Below are 24,536 nucleotides of genomic sequence, written 5' to 3'. Positions count from 1 at the left end.
CATCAAACTTAAATCCGGCCCTGCTTAAGAGAGATTTCAGAGCTGTCTCTCTGCACTTTCCATCTCAACCTTCCATTACTTCCTTTTCCCCGCCCACTTCGAACGCTGGGACACCGCCCTGAAGTCTCAACGTTCCACAACTCCCCCGCTGCCGGCGCACCGATTGGCTCCCGCGACGTTCCGAGTCTCCCCTTTCGGCCAATCCGAGCTCTCCCGCGCGTTACGCAAAGGAAGACGGTGAGCTCACTGCCCGGGAAGGTTTGAAATGTACAAGGAAAGGCTTGTTTGGCCGCTTGGCTGTCGTTGAGGGTTGAAGTTGCGGGGGCCCGGGCCGAGTTGAAGGAGGAGGGGGACGATGGCTGATCCGGCGCCCAAATCGTTGACGCCGCCACTGGAAGAGGCAGCGATGGATACCGTGGACTCGGATGCCCCAGCGAGAGCGGAGGAAGCGAATGAGAACCGACCAGGCGAGACGGTGAAGGGCGCTATGATAATGGAGACGGAAGCAGGGGAAACGGAGGAAGGGCGTGATGGACGGGGAGAGGAGTCCCTGGAGCCCGCTCCGGATGCCAGCATTTCTGAGCCACAGGAAGAACCAGAAAACCTTAAACCAGGTAAACAAGTGGTTTGTTTGTTTGTTTACCTTCTGCCTCCTTTAACAAATTTCATTATTGCGTACTTGTTTTAAATCCTATAATTGATTGCTCACATTGGGGTTTTTATTTTCCAAACTAACTGTATTACAAAAGTACAATATTGATCACAGTGTAACTATAAGTTTATGCCACTCCCTCCATGAACAGTTGCCCAGGATTCAAATTACATTTCTTTGAAATACAATCCATTCTATGAGTAGGATTAGTATCTTCTGTTAATATATTTGTTCTACTACAATATCTAGTTCTATTTTTTTTTCCTTTGCAGTGTTCATTGTTTCCCATAACCTATAACCAAAACAAATGATGCCTTTAGTTAACGAGTTAACGCCACATTTCATTTTTCTTAATTAATCCAGCCCTTCTTCAGTTGATCCTGTTTTCCCTTTAAAAAGATCAGACCATTTTATCTGTAATTGGAGCTGACGTTGGTTACCTTTTTTTTTTTTTACATTTTCCATGCTGCTGTTCCTTCCAAAGAATTTGGCTTGTTGCAAATCCTATTGTTGTTTTTGTCACAACAACCTTGTTAGGTAGGTTAACCTGAGAGGCTGATGCAGTGACCCCTCTGAACAAAGCCTCTTTTCCTAAACATAATGCTGTCAGCAAAACCTATTGTGTGAATGCATTTGGAATACTGCATACAGTTCTGATTGGCTCACCTCAGAATAGTATAAATAAATGTAGCATTGGAAAAAGTTAAGAAAAGCGTAAGCAAAATTATCAAAGAGATGAAGTGACTCTATGGCTGAAGGTTGCAGCGTTTGGGATTTTTTAGTTTTAGAGAACAGGTGAGTAAGAGCTGACACGATAGAAGTTTATAAAATTATGCATGGCATGAAAAAGAGTGTGTGTGTATACACACACACACACACACTTTTCTGTCTCATGAAACTCTAGAACTTGTGGACACCCAATGAAACCGAATGTTGGAAGTTTCAGCACAGATAAAATAATTTCTTTATGCACCACATGGTTAAAATGTGGTGCTTACTCCACAGGAGGTAGTGATGGACAACTTGGATAGTTTTAAAAGGGGATTGGACGTATTTATGAAGGAGAAGGCTGTTTCTAGCTATAATAGTTATCTTCTAAAACCCCCCCCCCCACGGTCATGCCTCTAAATACTAGTGGCTAGGAGCTGCAGGAGGGTAGAGTGCCCCTGTGCTCCTGGCCAGCTTGCAGGCTTCCCATTGTGGCCACTGTGAGAACAGGATGATGGACTAGATGGGCCACTGGCCTGATCCAGCAGGGGCTCTTCTTATGTCCTAACATTGGGGCCCCTGAATCTGAAGGAATGATTCTTCCCATATGAACCCACCGAAGCCTTAAAATCAGCAACCCATCAACACCCGGAGCACAACTGGGCCCCTAGCTGGAAATTAGGCCTTTCACTTTAGTAAAAAGGCATGATGGGTGTGTTAAAAGTGACCGGTGTTTAATGCATCACAAGTTTCCTATATGTTCTGTGTGGAATTGCAAAATATTTAAGTAGCACATAGCTATTTGGAGCTGTGTTTTGTTTTTTAAAGGCTTTGTCTGATGTGTTCAAGAATACATTAGTTGGATGTATGATTTCTCTCTCTCTCTCTCTCTCTCTCTCTCTCTCTCTCTCTCTCTCTCTCTGGTCTAAGATGAGGACGGAGAAAGCGATAGTGAATGCAGCAGCTGCAGCGATTATGGGAGTCATGGCAAGCCGGGGACCTCCTTGCAAAGGCTCGTGCCAGAGAGGAATGCCCTCTTCCCAGACACTTTCCAGACAAACAACCTCCTGTTCTATGAGCGGTTTAAGACCTATCAGGACTATATGTTGGGTGAGTAGCCTCTTGGCTTCCGAGGCGGTGCTCGGGGTTCCAGATTTATTTACGGTTTTTTGTATTTGTCACCTTGCCCGTTTAAGGTGCAAACCTTCACAAGGTGGCTTACAGAATGACCAATAATAAATTAATAAGTATAAGCATGAAAACTGGTGTGTTCAAATGGCAGCAGCTAAAACATTACATCAGAAGAGTCAATAAAACCAGGCACAACAACAACAACAACAGCAACAGCAGCAGCAGCAGCAGCAGCAAGTCTGCATTCAAATGAGGGTTGTGCGGGGGTTGAATTCTGTTTATTGCCATTTCAGCACAGATAAATATCATAATTAAGCTGCAAGTTCAAACCTGCGTCTGAGTTAACTACAGGCCAGGGATTCTACCAGCTGAGCGTTTCCCCCCTTTAAAATCCTGCTGGGATTCAGGCACCATTTCTGAGCTGCAAATCACCCAGCGATTCACCAGTAGATTCCAACCTCTTATCTTCTCTCTGCACAAATGGAAACCATAGCCCATTGTTGCAAGCCTTCTCTCCTAGGAGGTATTTGTGTGGGTTTGCAGCAGATTGTGAGCCCCTCCTAGTTTCCGCAAGGTCTGTGCTGCTCAAATTCTTGCAGCTAGCGGAAGGGGGTTGGGGACTTGAAGTTTCTCCAGATTTCATTGTCTCCAACCCCATTCAGCCCAAGCTAACATGGCCAGTGGTCAGGGATGATGGGAGCTGGAGTCCTGCAGCCTTGGGTTCCCTATCCTTGGCCTGTTGGCTTCCTCAATGGCCAGTAACAACTGAGAAGTTCTCATTGTATCTCTTTGTGCATTGAAAGTGCTCACCTAAAGTGACTCCTTTTCATTTGTTTTCCGTCTGCTGTGCTCACAAAGGCATTCAGGGTGTTGCCTGTGTCTTTTCTGGTGCATGGATGTGTGTAATCTCCCCTTCTCTCTCCCCCCCCCATTCTATTTCCAGCTGACTGCAAAGCCTCGGAGGTCCAAGAATACACAGCATCTTATTTGGAGAAGGTCCTTGAGCCTTCTGGGTGGCAGGCAGTGTGGCGCACCAGCGTGTTTGAGGTCCTGGTTGAAGTAAGTGCTGCTAGGCAGCCCAGAGGCTTGGTTCCACGTGAACCATTGACAGAGCTGGGTGTTTGTGCCAGGGGGATCGCTTGCGTTGCGTGACCCACTGTGGAATATGACAACAAAATAAAAATTCAAACACTATTACTTGCACGTTTACTCAAAATCCAGTAAAAACTATTGCATTTAATTAATTCGGCACCATTGATGATTTTGATCCAGTGGTACCAGCTTTTCACAGTCTCTTTTTTAAGTAATATTTTTTTCCATATAGAAAATTACATTTGTTACTCAACAGTTATATACCAACAGTTATATATACCTCCAGCATTGCCCTGCAGCCCCCTTGGCTCTTAGTACCCCGCTAGGTATTCCCTCCACCCCCAGATGGCAGTACCACCCCTGTTGGGGGCTACTGTTTTTAACAGGGTTTTTTTTAATTGTTGTAATCTGCCCTGGGATGTTACGGAGAAGGACGAGGTGGTGTTAGAATCACAGAATTGTGGAGTTGCTCTGGTTCCCAAGGGTCCTTAAGTCCAACCCATTGCAGCGCATGAGTTGCAGCTAAAGCATCCCTGGCAGGTGGCCACCCAGCCTCTGTTCCAATAAAAGAGAGTCCACTTTCCGAGGGCGTCCGTTCCACTACCAAAAGCAGATCTCCACGTCCAAAATCCCTTCCGAATGTTTAGTTGGAATTCTCGTAACTTGAATCCATTGATTTGAGTCTTACCCTCCTCCGGAGCAGCAGAAAACAAGCTTGTTATTAATTAATAGTATTATTAATACTATTATTACCACATTGAGTTTTTTTTTGGAGGGTCCTTGAAACCATCCTCCTGCCCCCCAGATGGCGCTGCGCAGACCATGAACGTGCCTCTTCTCTCCTCTCTTTTTAACACAACAGGTTGTTGACGTGGATTACTCTGCTCTGAAGGCGGTGGTGCGCCTCTGTGAGCCTTTCCTGTGTGAGACATGCGGGGGCGATGCCTTCACTCAGGAGTGCATGCAGGAGCTTTTAGAACTGAAGGCGCAGCAGCTGCCGTTGCGGGAGTTGTGGGTTGTCTTTGATGAGTCGGGGGAATTTGACCACACTGCACTGGCTGTCGAGCACGTCAGGTAAGATTATATGGCTTGCCTATGCTGGGGACCCGCCCGCCCATGGCTTGGCCTAGACCCAACATGATAGACGTTTATGAAAGAGAAGAGTTTGTGGAGAGAGAGAGAGAGAGAGAGAGAGAGAGAAGCTTTCTCTCATAATGCTAGAACTCAAGGACAGTGAAGCTGGAAGATTCAGGACAGGCAAAAGAAAGCACTTTTCCACGCAGTGCATAGTTAAACTGTGGAACTCAATGCCACATGATTAGCCATCAACTTGGATGACTTTAAAAGAGGATTGGGCAGATTTATGGAAGAAAGCTTCCAAAGGCTACTAGCCAAGATGGCTATGCCCTGCCTCCGTGGTCGGAGGCAGCAATGCTTCTCAATGTCGGTTGCTGGAAACCACAGAAGTATTTTTGTCCTGCTTTCCCAGAGGCGTGTGGTTGGCCACAGTGAAAACAGGATACGGGGCTAGATGGGCCACTGTCTTGATCCAGCACGCTCTTCCTTGACGTCCTTAACATTTCCCCCTTTTTTTGTTTTTGAAGGTTTTTCTACAAGCACATCTGGCGGAGCTGGGATGAAGAGGACGACGACGACTTCGATTATTTTGTCAGATGTGTTGAACCTCGGCTCAGGCTGTAAGTCCCTCTTTAAAACATTTCTGAGCTTGGGAGTTGACTGTACCTAAGCAGCTTCCGCTCCCAACTCCAAAGGAGTTATGTTGTATTGTAAATGAGCTTGTGGCAGTGAATCTTCCCACATAGTTTTGGCGCGGAGTTGGTGCCCTGGCTGGGAATGCTCAGTTGCTTGGGCAACAAACCTGCTTGCGGTCCAGCTCCTTTGAGGGAAGGGGAAGTTGTCAGCTTGACTGAGTGTGAAACCTTATTGGCGAGGGTGGGGTACTGGAAAAGGTTGCAAGAAGTATGTGGAGTTAAGAGGCAAGAAACGGGTGCAGAGGAGGAACACATAGGAAGTGTATGTGGAGAATGAGGCGAGGCCTGAAGAGATGGGGAATTGAGTTGAGAGGTTAACTGGAGAGTGAGCTCTGAAGAAATGTCAGCACAGTACTGGGGTCTGGGAGCATCCAATGAAGGTGAATAGGAGAAGCTTACAGGACAAGTAAGGATTTGGTCAGTGCTTAGTTGGATTATGTAATTCACTGCCGCAACGCTTAGAGAGGACTTTAAATTGGCACTAGACAGATTGGTGGAGGAAAACGCTGTTGATGACTCTATACTAGTCATGATGGCTATATACTGTGTTTCCCCGAAAATAAGACACTGTCTTATATTTTTTCCCCTCAAGAAAACACACTATGGCTTATTTTGGGGGGATGTCTTTTAACCGCTCTGCATCAGTACGCTGCATAGCCATGCCTATCCAGGCCGTCTTAAGGGAGGTGCTGCGTCACTGTCTTATTTTCGGGGTATGGCTTATATTGCGCAAATGCATAGAAATCCTGCTACGGCTTCTTTTATGGGTATGTCTTATTTTCGGGGGAACACGGTACTAGGGCTGGGCATTGGTTTTGTGTGTACCCCGAATAACAAGGAAAATCGGGGTGATTTGGGTCAGGCTCTCACGTTCCTGAGTCGGATAGCAAGCTGTCTCAAATTGCATCATGGACCGTCTAAGCTTCTGAGCCTTTCTGTGGCTTTGGCTGCCTCAAAACGTAAACACGCAACTCCCTGACACCTCCACTTTAGTTCTGAAAACATCGCCGTGGAATGAAAAGTAATCTTGGGGACAGTTCTAGGGGTGTTTTCTAAATTATATCACATGCATAGGGTCACTTTACCTCTAGGTGGTGCTGTAACACCAACAGTAGAATTTTATAGGCAAGAAGAGGCACTTTGAGGAGTTATGTCAAAATTAAAATAAAATTGGGTGTTCTGAGTTTCCCTGCAGTGGCCCAGGGCTGTGCGATAGATTTAAAACAGGGTTTTATCCCCTTTCTCCCCCCTCTTTTTTTTTTTGGGGGGGGCTAAGTCCATCTAAAAAAATTCCCACTTTCCCACCTGCTTCTTGCTTCACAGCTCTTTTGCTCTGAAAGATTTTACTGTTCCATTTCTGGTGCACCTTCTCTCCCCCCCCCCCCCCAGGATCTCAAAAGTGGCTTAGACCTCTCCATTTCATCCTCACAACAACCCTGTGAGGTATGTTCGGCCGTGAGGGTTAGTGACCGGCCAAGGTCACCCAGTGACCCAGTGATGTTTGTAGCAGAGGAGGAGATCTGAACCCTGGTCTCCCAGGTCCTAGTCCAGCAACTCTAACCACTACATCACACCGGCTCCAAAGTATCGCAGGTCATATTACGAACCAAGCCTGAAGAAGAGCAGCTGAGGGAGCTGGGTATATTTAGTCTGGAGAAGAGTGAGTGGCGATATGATAGCCCTCTTCAGATATCTGAAGGGCTCTGTCATGTGGAAGATGGAGGAAGCTTGTTTTCCTCTGCTCTGGAGGGCAGAATCCGAACCAGTGAATTCAAATGACAAGAAAGGAGAGCCTGATTAAGCATGAGGAAGAACTTTCTGACTGTAAGAGCTGTTTGGCCGTGGAGCAGACTCTCTTGGCAGGCGGTGAGCAATCCGTCATTGGAGGTTTTTAAACAGGGGTTGGATGGCCACCTGTCAGGGATTCATTAGCTGTGATTTCTGCATTGCAGAGGGTTGGACTAGATGAGCCTTGGGTGTCCCTTCCAACCCTAGATCTTTATGATTCTAAGGTGCTGCTAGACTCTGGGTTGTGGGTTTTTTTTTCCCCTTCAGCAGACTACCCAAGCTGTTCCTCCTGAGATTTCTTTATTCTGGCTTCCTTCATGCAATGTTTGATTTTTGTTCCTCTTTCCCCCAATCAATGACGTCCTAATTTTGAATTCCAGGTACTATGACATTGCTGAAGAGCGTGTCCCTTCCGCGCTGGTGGCGGACTACCACGGCCTCCTCTCCCAGTGTGAAGAGCTCTACCGCAGGTTTCTAGACCTCAGGAACAGCCTCGCAAGTAGCGATTCCGACACCGAAGCAGAGAACGTCTCCGTGGTGGAAGGGATGAAACTCTACAACAGGATAGAGCACCTGAAACAAAAGTTAAAGCTGATTGAAAACCCTCTTTTGAGGTAATGCAAAAAATGCATTTTCATTTTAATTGAAAATATTTTTGTTTTACTGCCTTTTGAATAAAAACAACAACAACAACAAAGCAGTAGGGTTTAGCGACCAGGGTTGCGTTTGGGATCTTGGAAGATCTTTTCTTTCTGAATTCAGTCCAACCATGGATTTTTCTGGGTGGCTTTGCCCAGTCTTGGGGCCAAGACAGATAATATTTTAAACATGTGATTGCATGTTTAATCTGTCCCCCCCTTTAAAAATAGCTTGTGTGTGAGGGTGGGTGGGGTAAGCTGTCAGGACCATGGGGAGGGGGCTTAACCCTTTCTTTCCCACACTGTCTTCCATTCTGGTGGGATGCTGGTATAATGGCCACATTCCTCCAAGAACAAGTAACTGCTTGGGAGTGGGAGTCCCACCTCCACGCCCCCCCCCCCCCGGTCTAAAAAGGATTAGACAAATTCATGGAGAATAAGGCTTGCAGTGGCTACTTGCCGCGATGGCTATGCTCTGCCTCCACAATCAGAGGCCGTCATGTTTCTGTATCCCAGTTGCTGGAAGCCACAAGTGGAGACAGTGCCCTTGTGCTCAAATCCTGCTTGGCATCTGGTTGGCAACTATGAGAACAGGATGCTGGACTAGATGGGCCCCCGTTGGCCTGATCCAGCAGGTGGTACTTCTTACGTTCTCATGGTGCCATTGTTGACTGATGGGAATTGTAGTGCCTCACATAGGCATGGGTTAGTCCTGAACTCTACCTTCCCCACATACTATAGTCCTGATCCTGATTTGTGTGGGTTGTGTGTCCTCTATTTTTACAAGAGAAAATATGTTCCGTTACAATTATTTGTTTGGATGTAACGTCCATCTAGGACCTGAACATGCTTAAGGAACGTTCTCTTTTTTTTGCAGGTATGTGTTTGGCTACCAGAAGCACTCTCGCCTCCAGGCGAGGGGAGTGCGCCCCTCGGGCAGCACCACCACCCATATTGTGTCTGCCACCATGATGTCTAGCTTGCTGCAGTGTCTGCTCAGGGACAAATTTTCTCCAGAGTCTTGTAATGAAGAAATGGAAATACAGGTACGGTAGTCCAGGGTTGTTTGGTATGTTGTTGTTCATTTGTTTTTTTGTTGCCTGGATCACAGAATCATAGAATTGTAGAGTTGGACGAGACCCTGAAGATCATCCAATGCAGGAATATGCAAACCCATACGGGGATTGAACCTGCAACCTTGGCGTTATCTGCACCATGCTCTAACCAACTGAGCTATCCAGGCTGAAAACTTGGCTGTAGGGACGCGGTGCTTTCTTGACATATGGGGAAGTTGCAGTTGGGAGTGGTGACTGCATGCTGTAGGCTGCCCATCCATGAATTAACATTATTTATTGCAGAATTAAAATTTCTGGAAGGAGACAGAGTCTTTAAGTAGCTTCCAATGTTCCTAGACTACAACTCCCATCATTCCCAGGCAGCATGGCTGATGGGAGCTGTAATCCATCAGCAACACCTCAAGGCCACCAGGTTGTTGAAGGCTGGAGCATGGCATTGACTTGGTTAGGCATCTTCCCATTTTCATGTGATTTTTCCTGGTAATGGATTGGTGGAGAGAACCTTCCAGCTATTGCTGGACTACCCCTCCCATCGCCCTTGGCCCTTCCCATTGGCCAAGGTGGGAGTTGGAGTTCCTCATCATTTGAGTGGCCAAAGCTTTCTCACCACTGCCTCAATGTCCTGGGCACATGTCCTCTAAAACTGTGAAGACCTGGAATGGAGAGAAGGTCTGAGTCCTCTCCCAGCACCCGAACGTTGCTTTTGATGATATCTCTTTCCTCTTTCTCAGTTCCACAGCGACCCGCTGTCTGCTATGAACGCCTGCTATGCAGGGGACAGGATCGTGGTTTGCCCTGGTCACTACATTGTGGAGGGCACCTTGTGCGTCGCTGACAGCATTGAACTAGAAGGTTAGAGCTTGTGTTTGTTAAAAGTCTTGGTGGGTTTTCCTTCTTCTCTCTGAAACAAGGAGTGGTGGAACCTGGACTCCAACTCCCATCAGCCTTAGCCAATATGGGTTTCAGCCAATATGGGACTTCAATCCCAGGAGAAATTGGGTAGGGAGAAGAAGTATTTCTCGTTTTTTCCTAAAACTAAAACTCGTGGACATCCAGCGAAGCTGAATGTTGGAAGGTTCAGGACAGATAAAGGAAGGACTTCTTTATGCAGTAAATAGTTTAACCGTGGAACTCGGTCCCATACGAGGCAGTTGTGCCCACTGACTTAGATGGCTTTAAAAGAGGATTAGTCAAATTCATGGAGGAGGAGAGGGCTACTGATGGCTACGAGCCATGATGGCTTGGCTCCACCTCCACAGCTGGAGGCAGCAATGCTTCCGAATACCAGTTGCTGGAAACCACAGGAGAGGAGGGGGTTCTTGTGCTGGAATCCTCCTTCTGGATTTCCCACAGGCACCTGGTTGGCCACCGTGAGATCAGGATGCTGGACTAGATGGGCCATTGGCCTGATCCAGCAGGCTCTTCTTATGTAAGCCAGATATTTGCCCTCAAAGGGGTGGGAGAGGAGACTGTACCATGGGGCTTACGCATGTGTAGGTCTTTATGTGGAGTAGCTGTCTAACATGTTCTGCACATTGTGGAGGAAGGGGCATGTTTGAGGGAGCAGCACCCCTTTCCGGTTAAGTCAGTGGGCCGGTCCCCTTGTTCTGTATAGAAATGTAATGGATAAAATACAGCCATACCTCGGGTTGCGAACGCTTCGGGTTGCGTACTCCGCAAACCTGGAAGTAAAGATTGCCCCGCACGCGCAGAAGCATTCTGCGTGGTCTGCGCATGCGCAGAAGTGTTCTCTGCAGTTCGCGCATGCGCAGAAGCGCGATATTGCGCTTTTGCACATGTGCAAAATGGACACTCGGGTTGCGTACTTTTCGAGGTGCAAATGGCACCCCGGAATGGATCAGGTACGTAACCCGAGGTAACCACTGTATATGAAGAAACCCCTGTTCTATAGATATGTGTATATATAAGAGCTATGGCGATCAGTCAAGCCTCTTAGCTCTGTTGCTATTCCTTCATGTTCTCATATTTCACTGGCACCATCTGGACTTTCTGAAGCTTATCTCCATGGCTAGCCGCCCTCATCCAGGAATATGGGTCCAAAATGAAATGCTTATTTATTTGTAAAAAACTTTTGTATACCGCCGTGTCATTAAAATAACCAAAGCAGTTTACAGTGTTAAAAACATAAAACTAAAACTAAAAACAAACACCAATTGCGTGGCGATGTCCGACCCCACCGTGAAAAAACAAATGACACATGACACAATATATAAGGTTAATGGGTAGAAAAAAGGCCACAACTTTATTGGTTACAGATGATGAGTGGTATTGGCTTAGGCATTGGATCTAACCGACTATATCTGACTCCAGCCCGTGTGCTGGGGGTCCGGGAAGGGTTAACCACCAGTAGAGGGAGTCCTGCTGATGCACATCAACTAGGAACTCCCCCTGGTGTGACCGATAGGGGGTGTGCCTTAGGCCCTAACCTCCCTGGGCTTCGGACAGGGCCACGCCCCCTGGAATCCTTTAACGGAATATCCTTCAAAATGCGGGGCAGTTGATGGCGCAACCTCCCCTCTTCATTTCTACAGAAATATTCCAATGCCTAACCGCCAATACCAAGAGTTGTGACGAATTGCTACGAGGTACGCAGAAACGAAATGGCTGGTGCCAATTTGCCAAGTGGGAAAAATTCCTACCAGGCCCCTCAACGGCGACCGACCGAAGTCCATAGCAAGGTCGGAAAAAAGAAAACCTTAAAGGGCAGGTGGGTGGGAAAACCGGAGCAGCTGGAAGCAGGGAAGAGGAGGAATTCCCGGCTGCGCCCTGCTTAAATGGGGCAGGCCACACACCCCCAGGGCAATCAGATTGGTCAACCTGGGAGTGACGCATCCAGGATTCCCCCTTTCGCACAGGGGCTGGGCACCCACCTCCTGTGCACGTGGGGAGGTCGTGACTGCCCGCAACACCACCTCCTTCTAAGGACGGAAGTGACTTTAACCATGGTAGAGGGATGTATCCTTAATTGCCTGCATAGGACTGGCGGAATAGAAAAAAAGTGTTCAGTAGGCGTTTAAAAGTTGGCACAGAAGCCGCCTGCTGAATCTCTAGTGGCAGAGAGTTCCACAGGACTGGACCGATGGCACCAAAGGCTTGGTTCTTTGTTGTCAAACGAGCCTTGCCAACTCAGGAATGACCATCGATGCTCCTGTAGCTGATTTCCCTGACCCAGCTTGGATATATAAGGGTTCATTCAGGCAGTCCTGGATATGCTTCTGTCTTGTTTTGGAGAAACGGCCACAAACCCCTTTTTGTTTCCACCATGTAACTCTCTCCCTGGACTTTCTTCACTGCGGACAACTCCACCTTCCTTAAGTTTGCCAAAAGAACTTGGGGTCTGCTGTGCGGTTGTTAGCATAATAGGCTGTACGTTGCTGTGGGGCTTATGTTGCAGTCGCTATCTTTCTCTTGTCAAAAGTCTTTAGTGGAAAAAGAGCCGAGGGTTTAATTTCCTGCTGTTCAGACTCTTTCCACCCCCGCTCTTGCCGGCCTTCTTTAAAATAAAATAATAAAAAAAACCCAACAATTTTTGCTTCTTTATTTTTATGACAATGATTTTCTTTTTCTCCCAGTCTTTCTCGAATGTTTGATTTATATAGATATGCATGCCAGTGTGTGGTACCCCTGCAGGACAGAGGCTTTCAATAAATTTCTTTATCAGTAGGAGTGAGAATAAGATGGCTCGGGAACTCGGGGTGGTATTTATGACAAATCGCATCCTATCAAGAGAGGTCAGGCGAATGTGAGCAAGCAAATTAAAGCGTACTAGACCAGACATCGCCACGAGCTTTTAAGGAACAAAAGCCAACATCTAGTTTATTCATCGAGTCGACGCTTCTGATTGAACAAGTGCCAGGAAGTCTTATTGCTTGTCGTTTGATAGATCTGCTTTTTCCTTTTTTGGAAGCTGTGAAAAATAAAAGCGCTGGGTGGCATTTTAGCAACGTGGTCTGTTAATGATGTTGGATGGGTGTTAATGATAAGGGAGGAGTCTCTCTCTCTCTCTCTCGTGTGTGTGTGTGTTTGTGTTTGTATGGACCAATTTGAGCCATTGAGTGTTGCTGTTGGTGCATGGCATACAGCAGTGTAGTGGCAAATCCAGAAGGGCAGGGTCCTTTCCTGATAGTCATGGCTACACCCCTTCCAAGATTATACTTCCTACAATTATATCATCTTATACTTATACAATAATATAACTATATGAGATGAGATGGTTGGGCAGTGTTCTCGAAGCGACTGGCATGAGTTTGGTGAAACTGTGGGAGGCAGTGGAGGATAGGGGTGCCTGACGTGCTCTGGTCCATGGGGTCACGAAGAGTTGGACACGACTGAACGACTGAACAACAACATAATTATACAACATACACTAAGATCATGGCCACTGGTCCCATCACCTCCTGGCAAATAGAAGGGGAAGAAATGGAGGCAGTGAGAGATTTTACTTTCTTGGGTTCCATGATCACTGCAGATGGTGACAGCAGTTACGAAATTAAAAGACGCCTGCTTCTTGGGAGAAAAGCAATGACAAACCTAGATAGTATCTTAAAAAGCAGAGACATCACCTTGCCGACAAAGGTCCGTATAGTTAAAGCTATGGTTTTTCCAGTAGTGATGTATGGAAGTGAGAGCTGGACCATCAAGAAGGCTGATCGCCGAAGAATTGATGCTTTTGAATTATGGTGCTGGAGGAGACTCTTGAGAGTCCCATGGACTGCAAGAAGATCAAACCTATCCATTTTGAAGGAAATCAGCCCTGAGTGCTCACTGGAAGGACAGATCCTGAAGCTGAGGCTCCAATACTTTGGCCACCTCATGAGAAGAGAAGACTCCCTGGAAAAGACCCTGATGTTGGGAAAGATTGAGGGCACAAGGAGAAGGGGATGACAGAGAGCAAGATAGTTGGACAGTCTTCTCAAAGCTACCAACATGAGCCTGACCATGCAGGAGGCAGTGGAAGACGGGAGTGCCTGGCGTTCTCTGGTTCATGGGGTCACGAAGAGTTGGACACGACTAAACGACAACAACAATAATGGGGAATGCATTGCAACGGTTGGTGCAGATCTCCATGTGTTGCCTTGCACCCAGACCTGCAATTTCTTGTGCAGGTATGTGGGCAAATCATCTGGAGTGCTCTAATATCTTCTTTTGAAGTCCCATCATACAGTACAGAACCTGCACACTCCCTTCCCTTGAAACAGAAGCAACTTGTGTTTCCAATTTCCCCAAGTGCTTACCTTTGGAGCGTTTGGGAACAACTTCTCTGTGTTCTCTCCTTGTGACTTCTCCAGAGCTGACTCTAGGAGCCGATCCTCGGTGGCTGACTCTACCTCCTTCACTCTGATTGGCTCCAGTTAGCCCAAAGGGTGAGAGAACTTATTTTCAGTGGCTAAAAAGCTCCCTTTCCAAGCTGATTGGTTGGCTCTAGGACAATGTAGGGCAGGGGCCCATGCTACAGAAATAGTAATGGGTCTTTAACACACACTCCCAGTGACCCCAGGCCTCTACACTAATGGTAGCATGGACTCCTTTTTGGAAAGGCAGTGGTAGCTTTACTGATAAATTGATCCAAGACTTTTAAAGTGAGCCCACCAATGCATGCACCTCCCAACCGCACCAAAAATAGTTGTGCTCAAATGAACCTATCTGTATCTGTATGTTGATATACGGTACTGGTTCACACTTAATGGGAAACCGTGGATTCCTGCCACGTGAATGAGCCTTGGAAAGAAACTGGGAACAGAAGCCACTTAGAATTGTAGAGTTGGAAGGGACCACGAGGGTCATCCAGTGCAGCCCCCTGTCGTTGCAGGAATCTTGTCCCCAAAGTGGGTCTCGAACCCATGGCGTTGAGTTTTAAGAGTCTCATGCTCTACCGACTGAGCTATCACTGCAGCTAACGTCACTGCTTTGTGCTGACCAGAGTTTGAAGCAAACCACAGTTTCCCAAGTTTGGACTTCAAAGGAAACAGTCATTTAGTTAAAAGTGGGTGTTCCCAATTTCCTCCTTGCTGTGAAAGGAGAGGTGAGGCGAAGACTCGTTGGAAGGTTTGTTCACATAGTGGGGGAGCCATGGCTTCCCCACTACATTTGAACTAGTGGAAGTTTAGCACTTATTTCTGTGTAGATTGCTACAAGAGAGAGAGAGAGAGAGAGAAAAAAAAAAGCCACGAGCAAAGTGACAAAATTTGGGGTGGTATATCAGCAAATGGTTCTTCCTTGCCATTTCCGTGGGTGAATCGTGGGGGGGGGACAGAAGTGTGCATGTGTGGAAAGGGTGGGGGAGTAGTGGCATGGTCAGTGTTTAGGGTGACCTGCCAGTATATTAGTAAAAAACAACAACAACCCCACAGTTTCGTAATGCAACAGTTCCTGCAGCGTGAAAGGAATGTTACAAATGAGGACAGAAGTGCTAGCATCCTAACTGGGAAACTGCCGCAATAAATCCTGTGTCTGAATTCAGCCTTGCTATGGTTCCTAGTGCTTTCCTCATAGAGTTGGAGAACTGTAGAGTTGGAAGGGATTCCAAGGTTCATGTAGTACAACCCAGAACCACAGCTAAAGAGCTACTTTTTAGAAGATTCCTCCTTGCTGGATGTGCCTTGTGAACAAGAGTTCCTGCACTTTCTTTCTTTTTAATTCCAGGAAGATCTCATGGCTCTCTAATGACATTGTTACTATAGCTTGCCTTGTTGTTTGTTCTTGCTAGTGACGAGCTATAAAATTTTTTTTTACATGCTCGTAAATTTCTCTTAAGTGCTTCAGAGCGAGCGACTGTGGAGAGCTTAGTTAACCCAGCATCGCAACCTTAAAAAGGAGGGGGAGAGGGACACTCGTTGCGTATGTCATTTAACCAAATGCTGTAGAACTGAGCAGAACGTCCCTCCTAAAATTCAGAAGTGTGTAAAAAGGAAGCTGGTTTATTGTTGTTACAAGTATATCCCACCTTTTCTCCAAGGAGCTCAAGGTGGTAGACGTGATTCTTCTCCTTTGATGTGTTATCCCCAGTGAGGTAGGTTAGTGCCGAGACTTAGTTACTGGGCAAAGGCCACTCTCTGAGCTTTGTGGCCAAGAGCAGGATTTGAACCCTGGTCTCCCAGGCCCTAGTCTGATGCTCTAACCACTACAGCACATTGGCTGGTGGCGTGGCTGCTACAGGGTGGTAATAATAATAACAACAACGATAATGATAATGTTATTATTTATACCCCGCCCATCTGGCTGGGTTTCCCTAGCCAATGTGGGGCAGCTTACAGCATATCTAAAAACACAATAAAAACATGAAGCGTTAAAAACCTTCCGGCACAGGGCTGCCTTCAGATGCCTTATAAAAGCTGTGTAATTCTTTATTTCCTTGACGTCTGAGGGGAGGTTGCCGCTACTGAGAAGGCCCTCTGCCTGGTCCCTGAGTTTGTTGCAACATTGCCAAAACTATTCTTTCCTCCTGCCTCCTGAAACTTTCTCCACAGGCTACGGTTTGCCAGACGACATCGTGATAGAGAAACGAGGGAAGGGGGACGCTTTTGTGGAGTGCACTGCCGCGGACGTGAAAATCTCCAGCGTGAAGCTGGTCCAGCATGATGCCGTGGAGGGCATCTTGAGTAAGTACCTTGAGCTTGCCACCTAGCTTTGGTGTGCCTGGACTGAGGAACTAAGTGGTGGGTTGGTCCCCGTCCCTCTTCTGCTGTGCGAAGCCTAATAGCAGGTGAAATCGACAGTCTAGGACGATTGCCGCAACTTGATCCATGCCTGGATGGCTTCTGTTACTACTCGTGTATGGTGGGATTGAAATACCCCAAGATTTTTCTGCCTTGGTGGGACAGCCAAAGAGGAGAGGGTTGCCTTAACCCAGCAGGCCAGCATGCAAGGCTCATGATTTGGCTTGCAAATTTTTCCAGGCACCACCCCCATTCTTCATTTGTTTTCCCCCCCCTTGCCATTTCCCTTCCTTCTTATCTGAATTTGCGGTGGGGAAGCCCAGATCTGTAATTCCGCAGAGGAGTGCTTCCGTATACCAGTTCCTGTTAACCACAGGAGGGCAGAGAGCATTCGGACTGTAGCGCTGTTCCCGGGCTTCCCATTGGGGCATCTGGTTGGCCACTGTGAGAACAGGATGCTGGACTAGATGAGCCATTGGCCTGATCCAGCAAGCTCTTTTTATGTTCCTAGCCTTTAATGGCAGGGACCCAGTTTAATTCTTAGAAGCATCATATTTCTAACGTTATCCCCCCTGTATCTGTTGCATCAAAGCATTACCTATTTGTTCTAATTCAAGTTTCATCTTCTTACCTTTCATCTCTGCTTTTATTAATAGCCTAGTTCTGCTGTCACCCTTGTGGTTCGCCCTCCAGATGTGTTGGGCTGTGACTCCCATCAACCATGCTGGCGGATGTTGCGCTGGCTGCGGCTAATGGGAGTGGACATCCAAAACATTGGGAGTGGGGCACCTCGTTGGTGGCTGGTGATCGATGGCCTGTTTCAGTGTATCTGAAGAAGTGTGCATGCACACGAAAGCTCATACCAAGAACAAACTCAGTTGGTCTCTAAGGTGCTACTGGAAAGAATTTTCTATTTTGTTTCGACTATGGCAGACCAACACGGCTACCCACCTGTAACTGTTCCAGAGAGGCGTATCATAACGTGGATACTCTACCCACCCCCCATCGTTTGATATTAAAAGTTATATTTTTAATTTTTTGTTCCATAATGGGAACCTGGCACCCCTCCACCCCTATCTGAATTTGACAACAATCTTGTTGGCTCTGCCCTTCTGTCTTCTGGAGCAGGTGATAATTAACACTTCGTCATCGAGAGGTAGATTTGAATAACAAATGTTACATGGGCTAGCAAGACTATTTCAGCACCTTCTACATGTGAAAATATATTCATACACCACAAAAAGAGGGGGTTCTTGGGCCACTGCTGTAGAGAAGTTACTAACTGCATGTCCCTAAAATGTTCTTACGAAGAGTAACTTTCTTTAAAAATTCTGGTTGTCGCGATAAATGCTTAATGGGGTGGGGGGGAGAATAGGAGGCCCAGAGGCCAGATCTGGCCTGCAAAGGCTTCCTGTTCAGTTCCAGCGTTGCCCCTGCTTCCAAAGGACCTTCTCACCCCCCCCCCCACAATTGTTTGTTTGTTTAGAAGATTTTCACCTGCCTCTCAATAGGATGCTTCTCCAAAGTGGGCAGCGACAACTCAAACCACAAAATGCAATAAAAACAACAACAACAGCAAACAACAATTCAGCAGGGAAAGTTTCCAGCAGCTAATAAGAGTAGACCCAGTGCAACTTGCAGCATTGCAATACTGTATGTCCTAAAAATAAGTATCTGAAATGTTCCGCCTAAAGACAAATCCATCACTTTAGAACTAATGAGTGACAATTTTGCAGTGGACCAGCAACCAAAGGTTATAGTGTGAAGAGTTTCTGTTTGTGACGCTTTTGCAAGATACTCCTCTCTGTCCCTCTAACCCCTGGTTTTCCATCCTCCCCCCCCCCCTGCACAAAAGACAGCTGGGTCTTCTGTTGCTTTCTACTGAATCAGGCGACTGGTCTCTCTAGCTCAGAATCCTCCATACAGAATGGCAGAGCTCCAGGGTTTGACACAGGGGGCATTCCCAGACCTACCTGGACGTGCTGGACATAGAACCTGGGACCTTCTATGCCCTTCTACCTGGGACCTTCTACCACTGGGCTTCCCCAGGCTTGCGTGACTCAAACACCCTAGAATCCCTTGCTTGTGTTTGTTGGGGTTCACCAGGAACCACTTGTAAATCTGGGCTACAGGTGTAGCATCTCAGAGCGTTCTGCTCTCTCCCTCCCACCCACCCAGGTGTCCATCAAGGGAAGACCACCCTGGAGAACTGCGTGTTGCAGTGCGAGACCACAGGGGTGGCGGTACGAACATCGGCTGAGCTCTTAATGAAAAATTCCGACTTGTACGGTGCTAAGGTAGGAATTGATGCTCTTCTTGCGATTGACGGACGCATTGAAAAGGAAACAAAAGCAGCTTCGGCAGATACGTTCGACGCCGGCTAATAATCCGCTCCTCTTTCAAAAGCACACGCGAGGCACTTCCTCAGGATACGCTGGAAAATTACAGAAATTGCAAGAAGATTACAAAACAGTTACTGAAATAGGTTTGCCCTTTCAAATCAGTTTATCTAGCATTGTGTGGTGTTACGTGGCGGTTGCAACGTGTGTCAGTGCTTTTGAGCAGCTTTGTTATTCTGGTTAGAGCAGAATGCGGGCCGTGCAAACGCCAGCCATCGCCCATCGCATGCGCACTTGAACTGTTGACCAGAGCAAAGTTCACTTGTTGATTATCCAGGAGTCTAGGCCTTATTGATTTCTCCAACAGCCTCTTAGAATTGCCTATTGATTAGCAACATCTCCGCCTATTAATTGCAGGGTGCCGGTGTAGAAATCTATCCGGGCAGCATGTGTACGTTGATGGGGAACGGCATACACCATTGCAAGGAAGGAATCCTAATAAAAGTGAGTGTCTAAGCAGAATTGGGGTTAGCAGGGCTGCTTCCTACGCTTCTGGTAGCATCAGATTGGCAGAGCTGTGTGGGCAGAGAGAAGGGCATAGTTTCATGATCTCTCATTGGTTTCAATGTCTCAGTAGAGCCAGGAGAGCCAGTTGTGGTGTAGTGGTTAAGAGCGCTAGACTCGTAATCTGGGGAACCGGGTTCGTGTCTCCACTCCTCCACATGCAGCTGCTGGGTGACCTTGGGCTAGTCACACTTCTTTGAAGTCTCTCAGCCCCACTCACCTCACAGAGTGTTTGTTTTGGGGGAGGAAGGGAAAGGAGAATGTTAGCCGCTTTGAGACTCCTTCGGGTAGTGAAAAGCGGGATATCAAATCCAAACTCCTCCTCCTCCTCCTCCTCCTCAGTAAACTGCACATCAGCTCAGTAAGCTGCACATCAGATGTGATTCTTCAGATGCAGCTGATCTGGAGTTCCCACCATTGGCCATGCTTGACTGGGGCTGTTGGGAAGATGCAGCCCAAGAACCTTGGGGCGGGGGGTTGCATCCCAACCTTGCCATAGACTGTGTGACCAAATTGCACCCTTTTTTCCTCCTGGCTCACTCTAGGAGGAAAGAAGTCACCATCCCTGGCTTAGTGTTATGCTGGAACCTGCTTTTGGTCTCTCCATCGTGGTTTGTTTGAGTGAAGTAAACCATGTTTTTTTTAGAAACTGCCCTTGTACAGAATCAGACCACTGCCCCCTCTAGCTCATTATTGTCCACTGTGATCTGATGGGGAAGATCTACTGATTGGACTACACAGCACCTGGCTGTGGTCTAGAAGAGGGCCTTCTCTGTAGTGGCACCTACCCTGTGACCTCCCTATTGGACTGCTGCCCCTGGAAGTTAAAAACATATTTATTTCCTCACATCTTGTTGTCTGTCTTTAATCTTGTTGTCTGTCTTTGATCTGACAGTTGAGTTTTGTTGATTTTGTTCTTATTAAATATTATCCTACATTTATTATTATGGGAACCGCTTTGACAATCACCACAGTAGAGAAAAACAGAGTACAGTCTTACCTTGGATCCCGAATGTCCGACGGGGCTTTCGCGGCTTCCGATTGGCTGCAGGAGTTTCCTGCAGCCAATCGGAAGCCATGCTTTGGTTTCCGAACATTTTGGAAGTCGAATGGACTTCCGCAACGGATTCCGTTTGACTTCCGAGGTGCCACTGTATAAACTTCCTAATAATAAATATATGAAATGAGAAGATGAGCAATCTTACCTTCTGGGCTGTGCATGTCTCTCACCCTTATTCAACCTTGGCTTTTAGGACTTTTTGGATGAAAATTATGATGTTCCCAGGATAACAATGGTGAACAACGTAATACACAATAACGAAGGGTATGGAGTGGTCCTGGTGAAACCCACTGTCTCTCCGTATGCCAAAGAGAGCGCTCCAGAAAGCTCAGGAGGCACAATCTTAAGTGGCCCAGGTAAGTTGTTAATGAAAGGTAGTTCTATCTGAGCACACAGAAATGGCAGGGAACAATACCTGTGAACCGCCCTGCGAGTATAGAGCGGTATATAAATTTTTTAAAAAATTATAATTATAATGCCTGTTCTGAACCCCAGGATAAGAGGAGCCATGCTGGACCAGGCCAGTGGCCCATCTAGTCCAGCATCCTGTTCTCTCAGTGGCCAACCAGAGACCCCAATGGGAAGCCTGCAAGCTGGCCATGAGCACAGAAGCACTCTGCCCTCCCTCCTGTGGTTTCCAGCAACTGGCATTCAGGAGCGTTGCTGCCTCCAACCACGGAGGCAGAGCATAGCCATGATGGCTAGTAGCCCTTCCCATGATGAACTGCTTTGCCTTTGGCCAGGTTGATGCATTCAGAGGGGGCTCTCTTGGCGGTTCCTCCACCCACAGAGCCTTGGGGGTGGCAGCCTGGGGGAGGACCCTTCTCTGGCAACTCCTAAGCTTGTGGAACTCCCCACAGAGGTGTGTTTAGCGCCTTCATTATACAGTTTCAGGAGAAGCTGAAGGTGCATCTTTTGTCCCTGGTTTTTTGACACCTGAGGTGTACATTTTCGGGTCCTGTCTTATTGTTATGATTCTAAGTTTCAAACTGTTTTTAATATGTGGTATTTAACAACAACAACAACAACAACAACAACAATTTATTATTTATGCCCCGCCCATCTGGCTGGGCCTCCCCAGCCACTCTGGGCGGCTTCCAACACAATATTAAAATACAATAATTCATCAAATATTAAAAGCTTCCCTAAACAGGGCTGCTTTAAGATGTCTTCTAAAAGTCTTGTAGTTGTTCTCTTTGACATCTGGTGGGAGGGCATTCCACAGGGCGGGTGCTACTACCGAGAAGGCCCTCTGTCTGGTTCCCTGTAGCTTGGCTTCTCGTAATGAGGGAACCGCCAGAAGGCCCTCGGCGCTGGACCTCAGTGTCCGTGCAGAACGATGGGGGTGGAGACGCTCCTTCAATAAAATCAAATCGTACGTAAGGATTCCACTTAATGTCGTTGTTTCTGGCTTAGAGCAAGCGAAGGACGTTCATCCCACGGTCGACGTCCCCACCCCGGCGTGCGAAGATACACGCCAACAGGTCGGCGGTGGGTTGGAGCCACACGGAAAGGCAGGCGTTTCTGAGCACACGGAAGGCAATTCTGAAATCGCCAACGAACTTTCCGCCGCATCTCTTAAGAAGAGCCACCTGCGTAAGAAGAGGCTGAGCAACCTGGGCATCACGGAAGCGGACGACAACCTGATGTCTCAGGAGATGTTTGTGTCCATTGTGGGCAACCACTTCAAGCGAAATGGCAAAGGGAGCTTTGGCACATTTCTCTACTAGATTTCCCTAGTAGAATGGCATTGGGATAATATATAGCCTTGCTGCCGGCTTGCTTGCTGCAGAGTAGCTGAAACTGTTGACATCCATCCCTTAAAAATAATTATTATTATTTGGCTCCATTCCTTGCTTGTGTGTGATTCTGGTGTATTTATTCTCCTATGCAGCACGTCGGTTGCACAACTGAAATTTCTACTCCTTTGTGTGAGTTTTGAACCCAGCACTTGAGAGCAAAAGAAAACTTCCCCGTGGAACCTTTTGAATGGATGTGCTCTCTTTCTGCTTGCTATACATACATACATACATACATATATATCACTTACTGTATTTATTTCTGATAGAAGACACCTTATTAAAAAATACATTTGAAGCTCCAGCTGCAGGAGGAAGGACGCTGCTCACAGTACCGTAAAACTGTTGACCTCTTAACCACAGCTGAAAAGAGTGTTTTGCTTCCTACGTAGTAGTGGTGGTCTATTATTTTCAGCTGTTTTTAAATAAAACCTTTTTAAAATATATATATATTTAGGAAATTGTCCCCCCCCCGTTTTGTGCAGAATTCTGTCGGTCCCTTTCAATAAACATTATCTGTTACACAGCTGATCCATCTGTGCATTCTTAAAATATATTAGGGTGTAGAACTGAAGTGCTTAGATCTAATGGGTGTTAGAAAACTGTAGTCTTGTGCTCTGCTGAAGAAAGACCAGGTGGTTCTCAGGGCGGTCTCGGTTAACTCTGGAAACGTTTCCCCGAGTGAGAGGCTTGGAAAGGTGTGGGCGAGATCTTCCATCTTTGAACGTGGGAGGAATGAGAGAGGCGTTGTCGTCCATCCGTATGCTTGGGAGTTCTTGCGAGTGGCCGAGAGGGGAGCTGGCATTTTACCAGGGCCAGGAATGTGCATCTCCAGAGAAAGAGTGGTGGATTTCTTCAATAAACACACCACTGAGGCAGCTTTGCTTTCGTCAAAACAACAGCAGTCAAAACGACGAGTCCACAGGACTATAATGACACAATGCTTTAGAGAAATTCTCTTGCCTTAGCCTGAAACGTGCATAGAGATTAAGTCATGTTCGCAGAGGAAAAGCATGCCTGCATTATCGGACCTGGATGCCCAATTCAACGAAAAGATCAGGGTGCCTGCTCTATATTAGGTTAGCTCAAGGGTAAGGGGAACATGAGTTTGGCCGAACTGCGAGAGGCAGTGAAGGATAGGCGTGCCTGGCGTGCTCTGGTCCATGGGGTCACGAAGAGTCGGACACGACTGAACAACAACGAAAGGGGAATTGGCTCCTAAAGTGTAAATGTGGCTACCTGGGAGTCACTCATCCAGGCCCTGACAGAGTAGCAATGGAGACTGGGGAAGCGTATTCCTGCCTTTCTGCTTAGAGTTGGTTCCCAGGGGTCTTGTACGTGTGGTGCTGTTTTGGCTATGTAAAGCAGCACTCATGCCTGAACATCAGAAATGGAGGGAAGGATGACCGAGTGGTAGCTCAATAAAAGGTTCTTTGCTCCTTTCTCTACTGTGAGATGTATATGTTGCTCACGCACAAATGCACATCCCTTGGACAGGGAAAGGTTCCCTAACCCCTGTTTTAGTGTTAGATTTGCTTTCTCCCCATCCCCTTATTGCTTAGGGCAAAAGGGCATGGGCTGTGTTTGGTCAAGGTATGACTTCCAGGACTTTTAAAATCAGGGCAATCAATAAGTTCTATAGAAAGCATCCTTCCTCGTGCTGCCTTTAGCTTTCAAAGGGCTGTTGCTTCTGATGTGCTGCTAAGGTAAAGGTAAAGGGACCCCTGACCATTAGGTCCAGTCGTGGACGACTCTGGGGTTGCGGCACTCATCTCGCTTTACCGGCTGAGGGAGCTGGCGTACAGTTTCTAGGTCATGTGGCCAGCATGACTAAACCGCTTCTGGCGAACCCGAGCAGCACACAGAACTAGAGCAGCGCTGCTAGCTTGCTTCAAACAAGTTTTCGGCAAAGGGCTTGTGAACGAAAAATTGCAAACTTGCCGGTCCATGGTGCTCATTGTGGAAGGCTTTCCAAAGGAGATGCAGTCTGGTATGGTGCAGATGTTACACCATGGTTTCTCCACTCGTGACATTTTATGTATTTCAATTTTCATGCACCTCTGAAAACTTATCATAGCTGTCAACATTCCTTTTTCTTGCATTGGGAAATGGCCATATCTGCCAACCCCTTTTTTTGCAGCGGGAAATGGCGCTGGAATAAGGGAATTTTTCTGCTGGAAACAGTGGATGCTGGATTAGATAGTCCCTTGGCCTGATCCTGCAGGCTCTTCTTGGTGTAAG

General features: G+C 47.1%; 1 protein-coding gene across 1 annotated transcript; it reads left to right on the top strand.

Moving 5' to 3' along the window:
• Positions 1–217: 217 nt before the first annotated feature.
• SHCBP1 (SHC binding and spindle associated 1) lies at positions 218–22,737 on the top strand. The gene is made up of 13 exons (XM_033156718.1): positions 218–614; positions 2,291–2,470; positions 3,435–3,550; positions 4,446–4,657; positions 5,188–5,280; positions 7,524–7,757; positions 8,659–8,827; positions 9,589–9,709; positions 16,345–16,476; positions 18,712–18,830; positions 19,290–19,376; positions 20,690–20,852; positions 21,913–22,737. The coding sequence occupies exons 1-13, from the start codon at positions 356–358 to the stop codon at positions 22,224–22,226; spliced, it is 2,199 nt and encodes a 732-aa protein (XP_033012609.1). The 5' UTR covers positions 218–355; the 3' UTR covers positions 22,227–22,737.
• Positions 22,738–24,536: the final 1,799 nt, after the last annotated feature.

The sequence above is a fragment of the Lacerta agilis genome, chromosome 8, assembly GCF_009819535.1.
Source record: "Lacerta agilis isolate rLacAgi1 chromosome 8, rLacAgi1.pri, whole genome shotgun sequence".
NCBI lineage: Eukaryota > Metazoa > Chordata > Lepidosauria > Squamata > Lacertidae > Lacerta > Lacerta agilis.
Note: the sequence above shows the minus strand (reverse complement) of the source record. Positions and strands in the feature narration are given on the sequence as shown.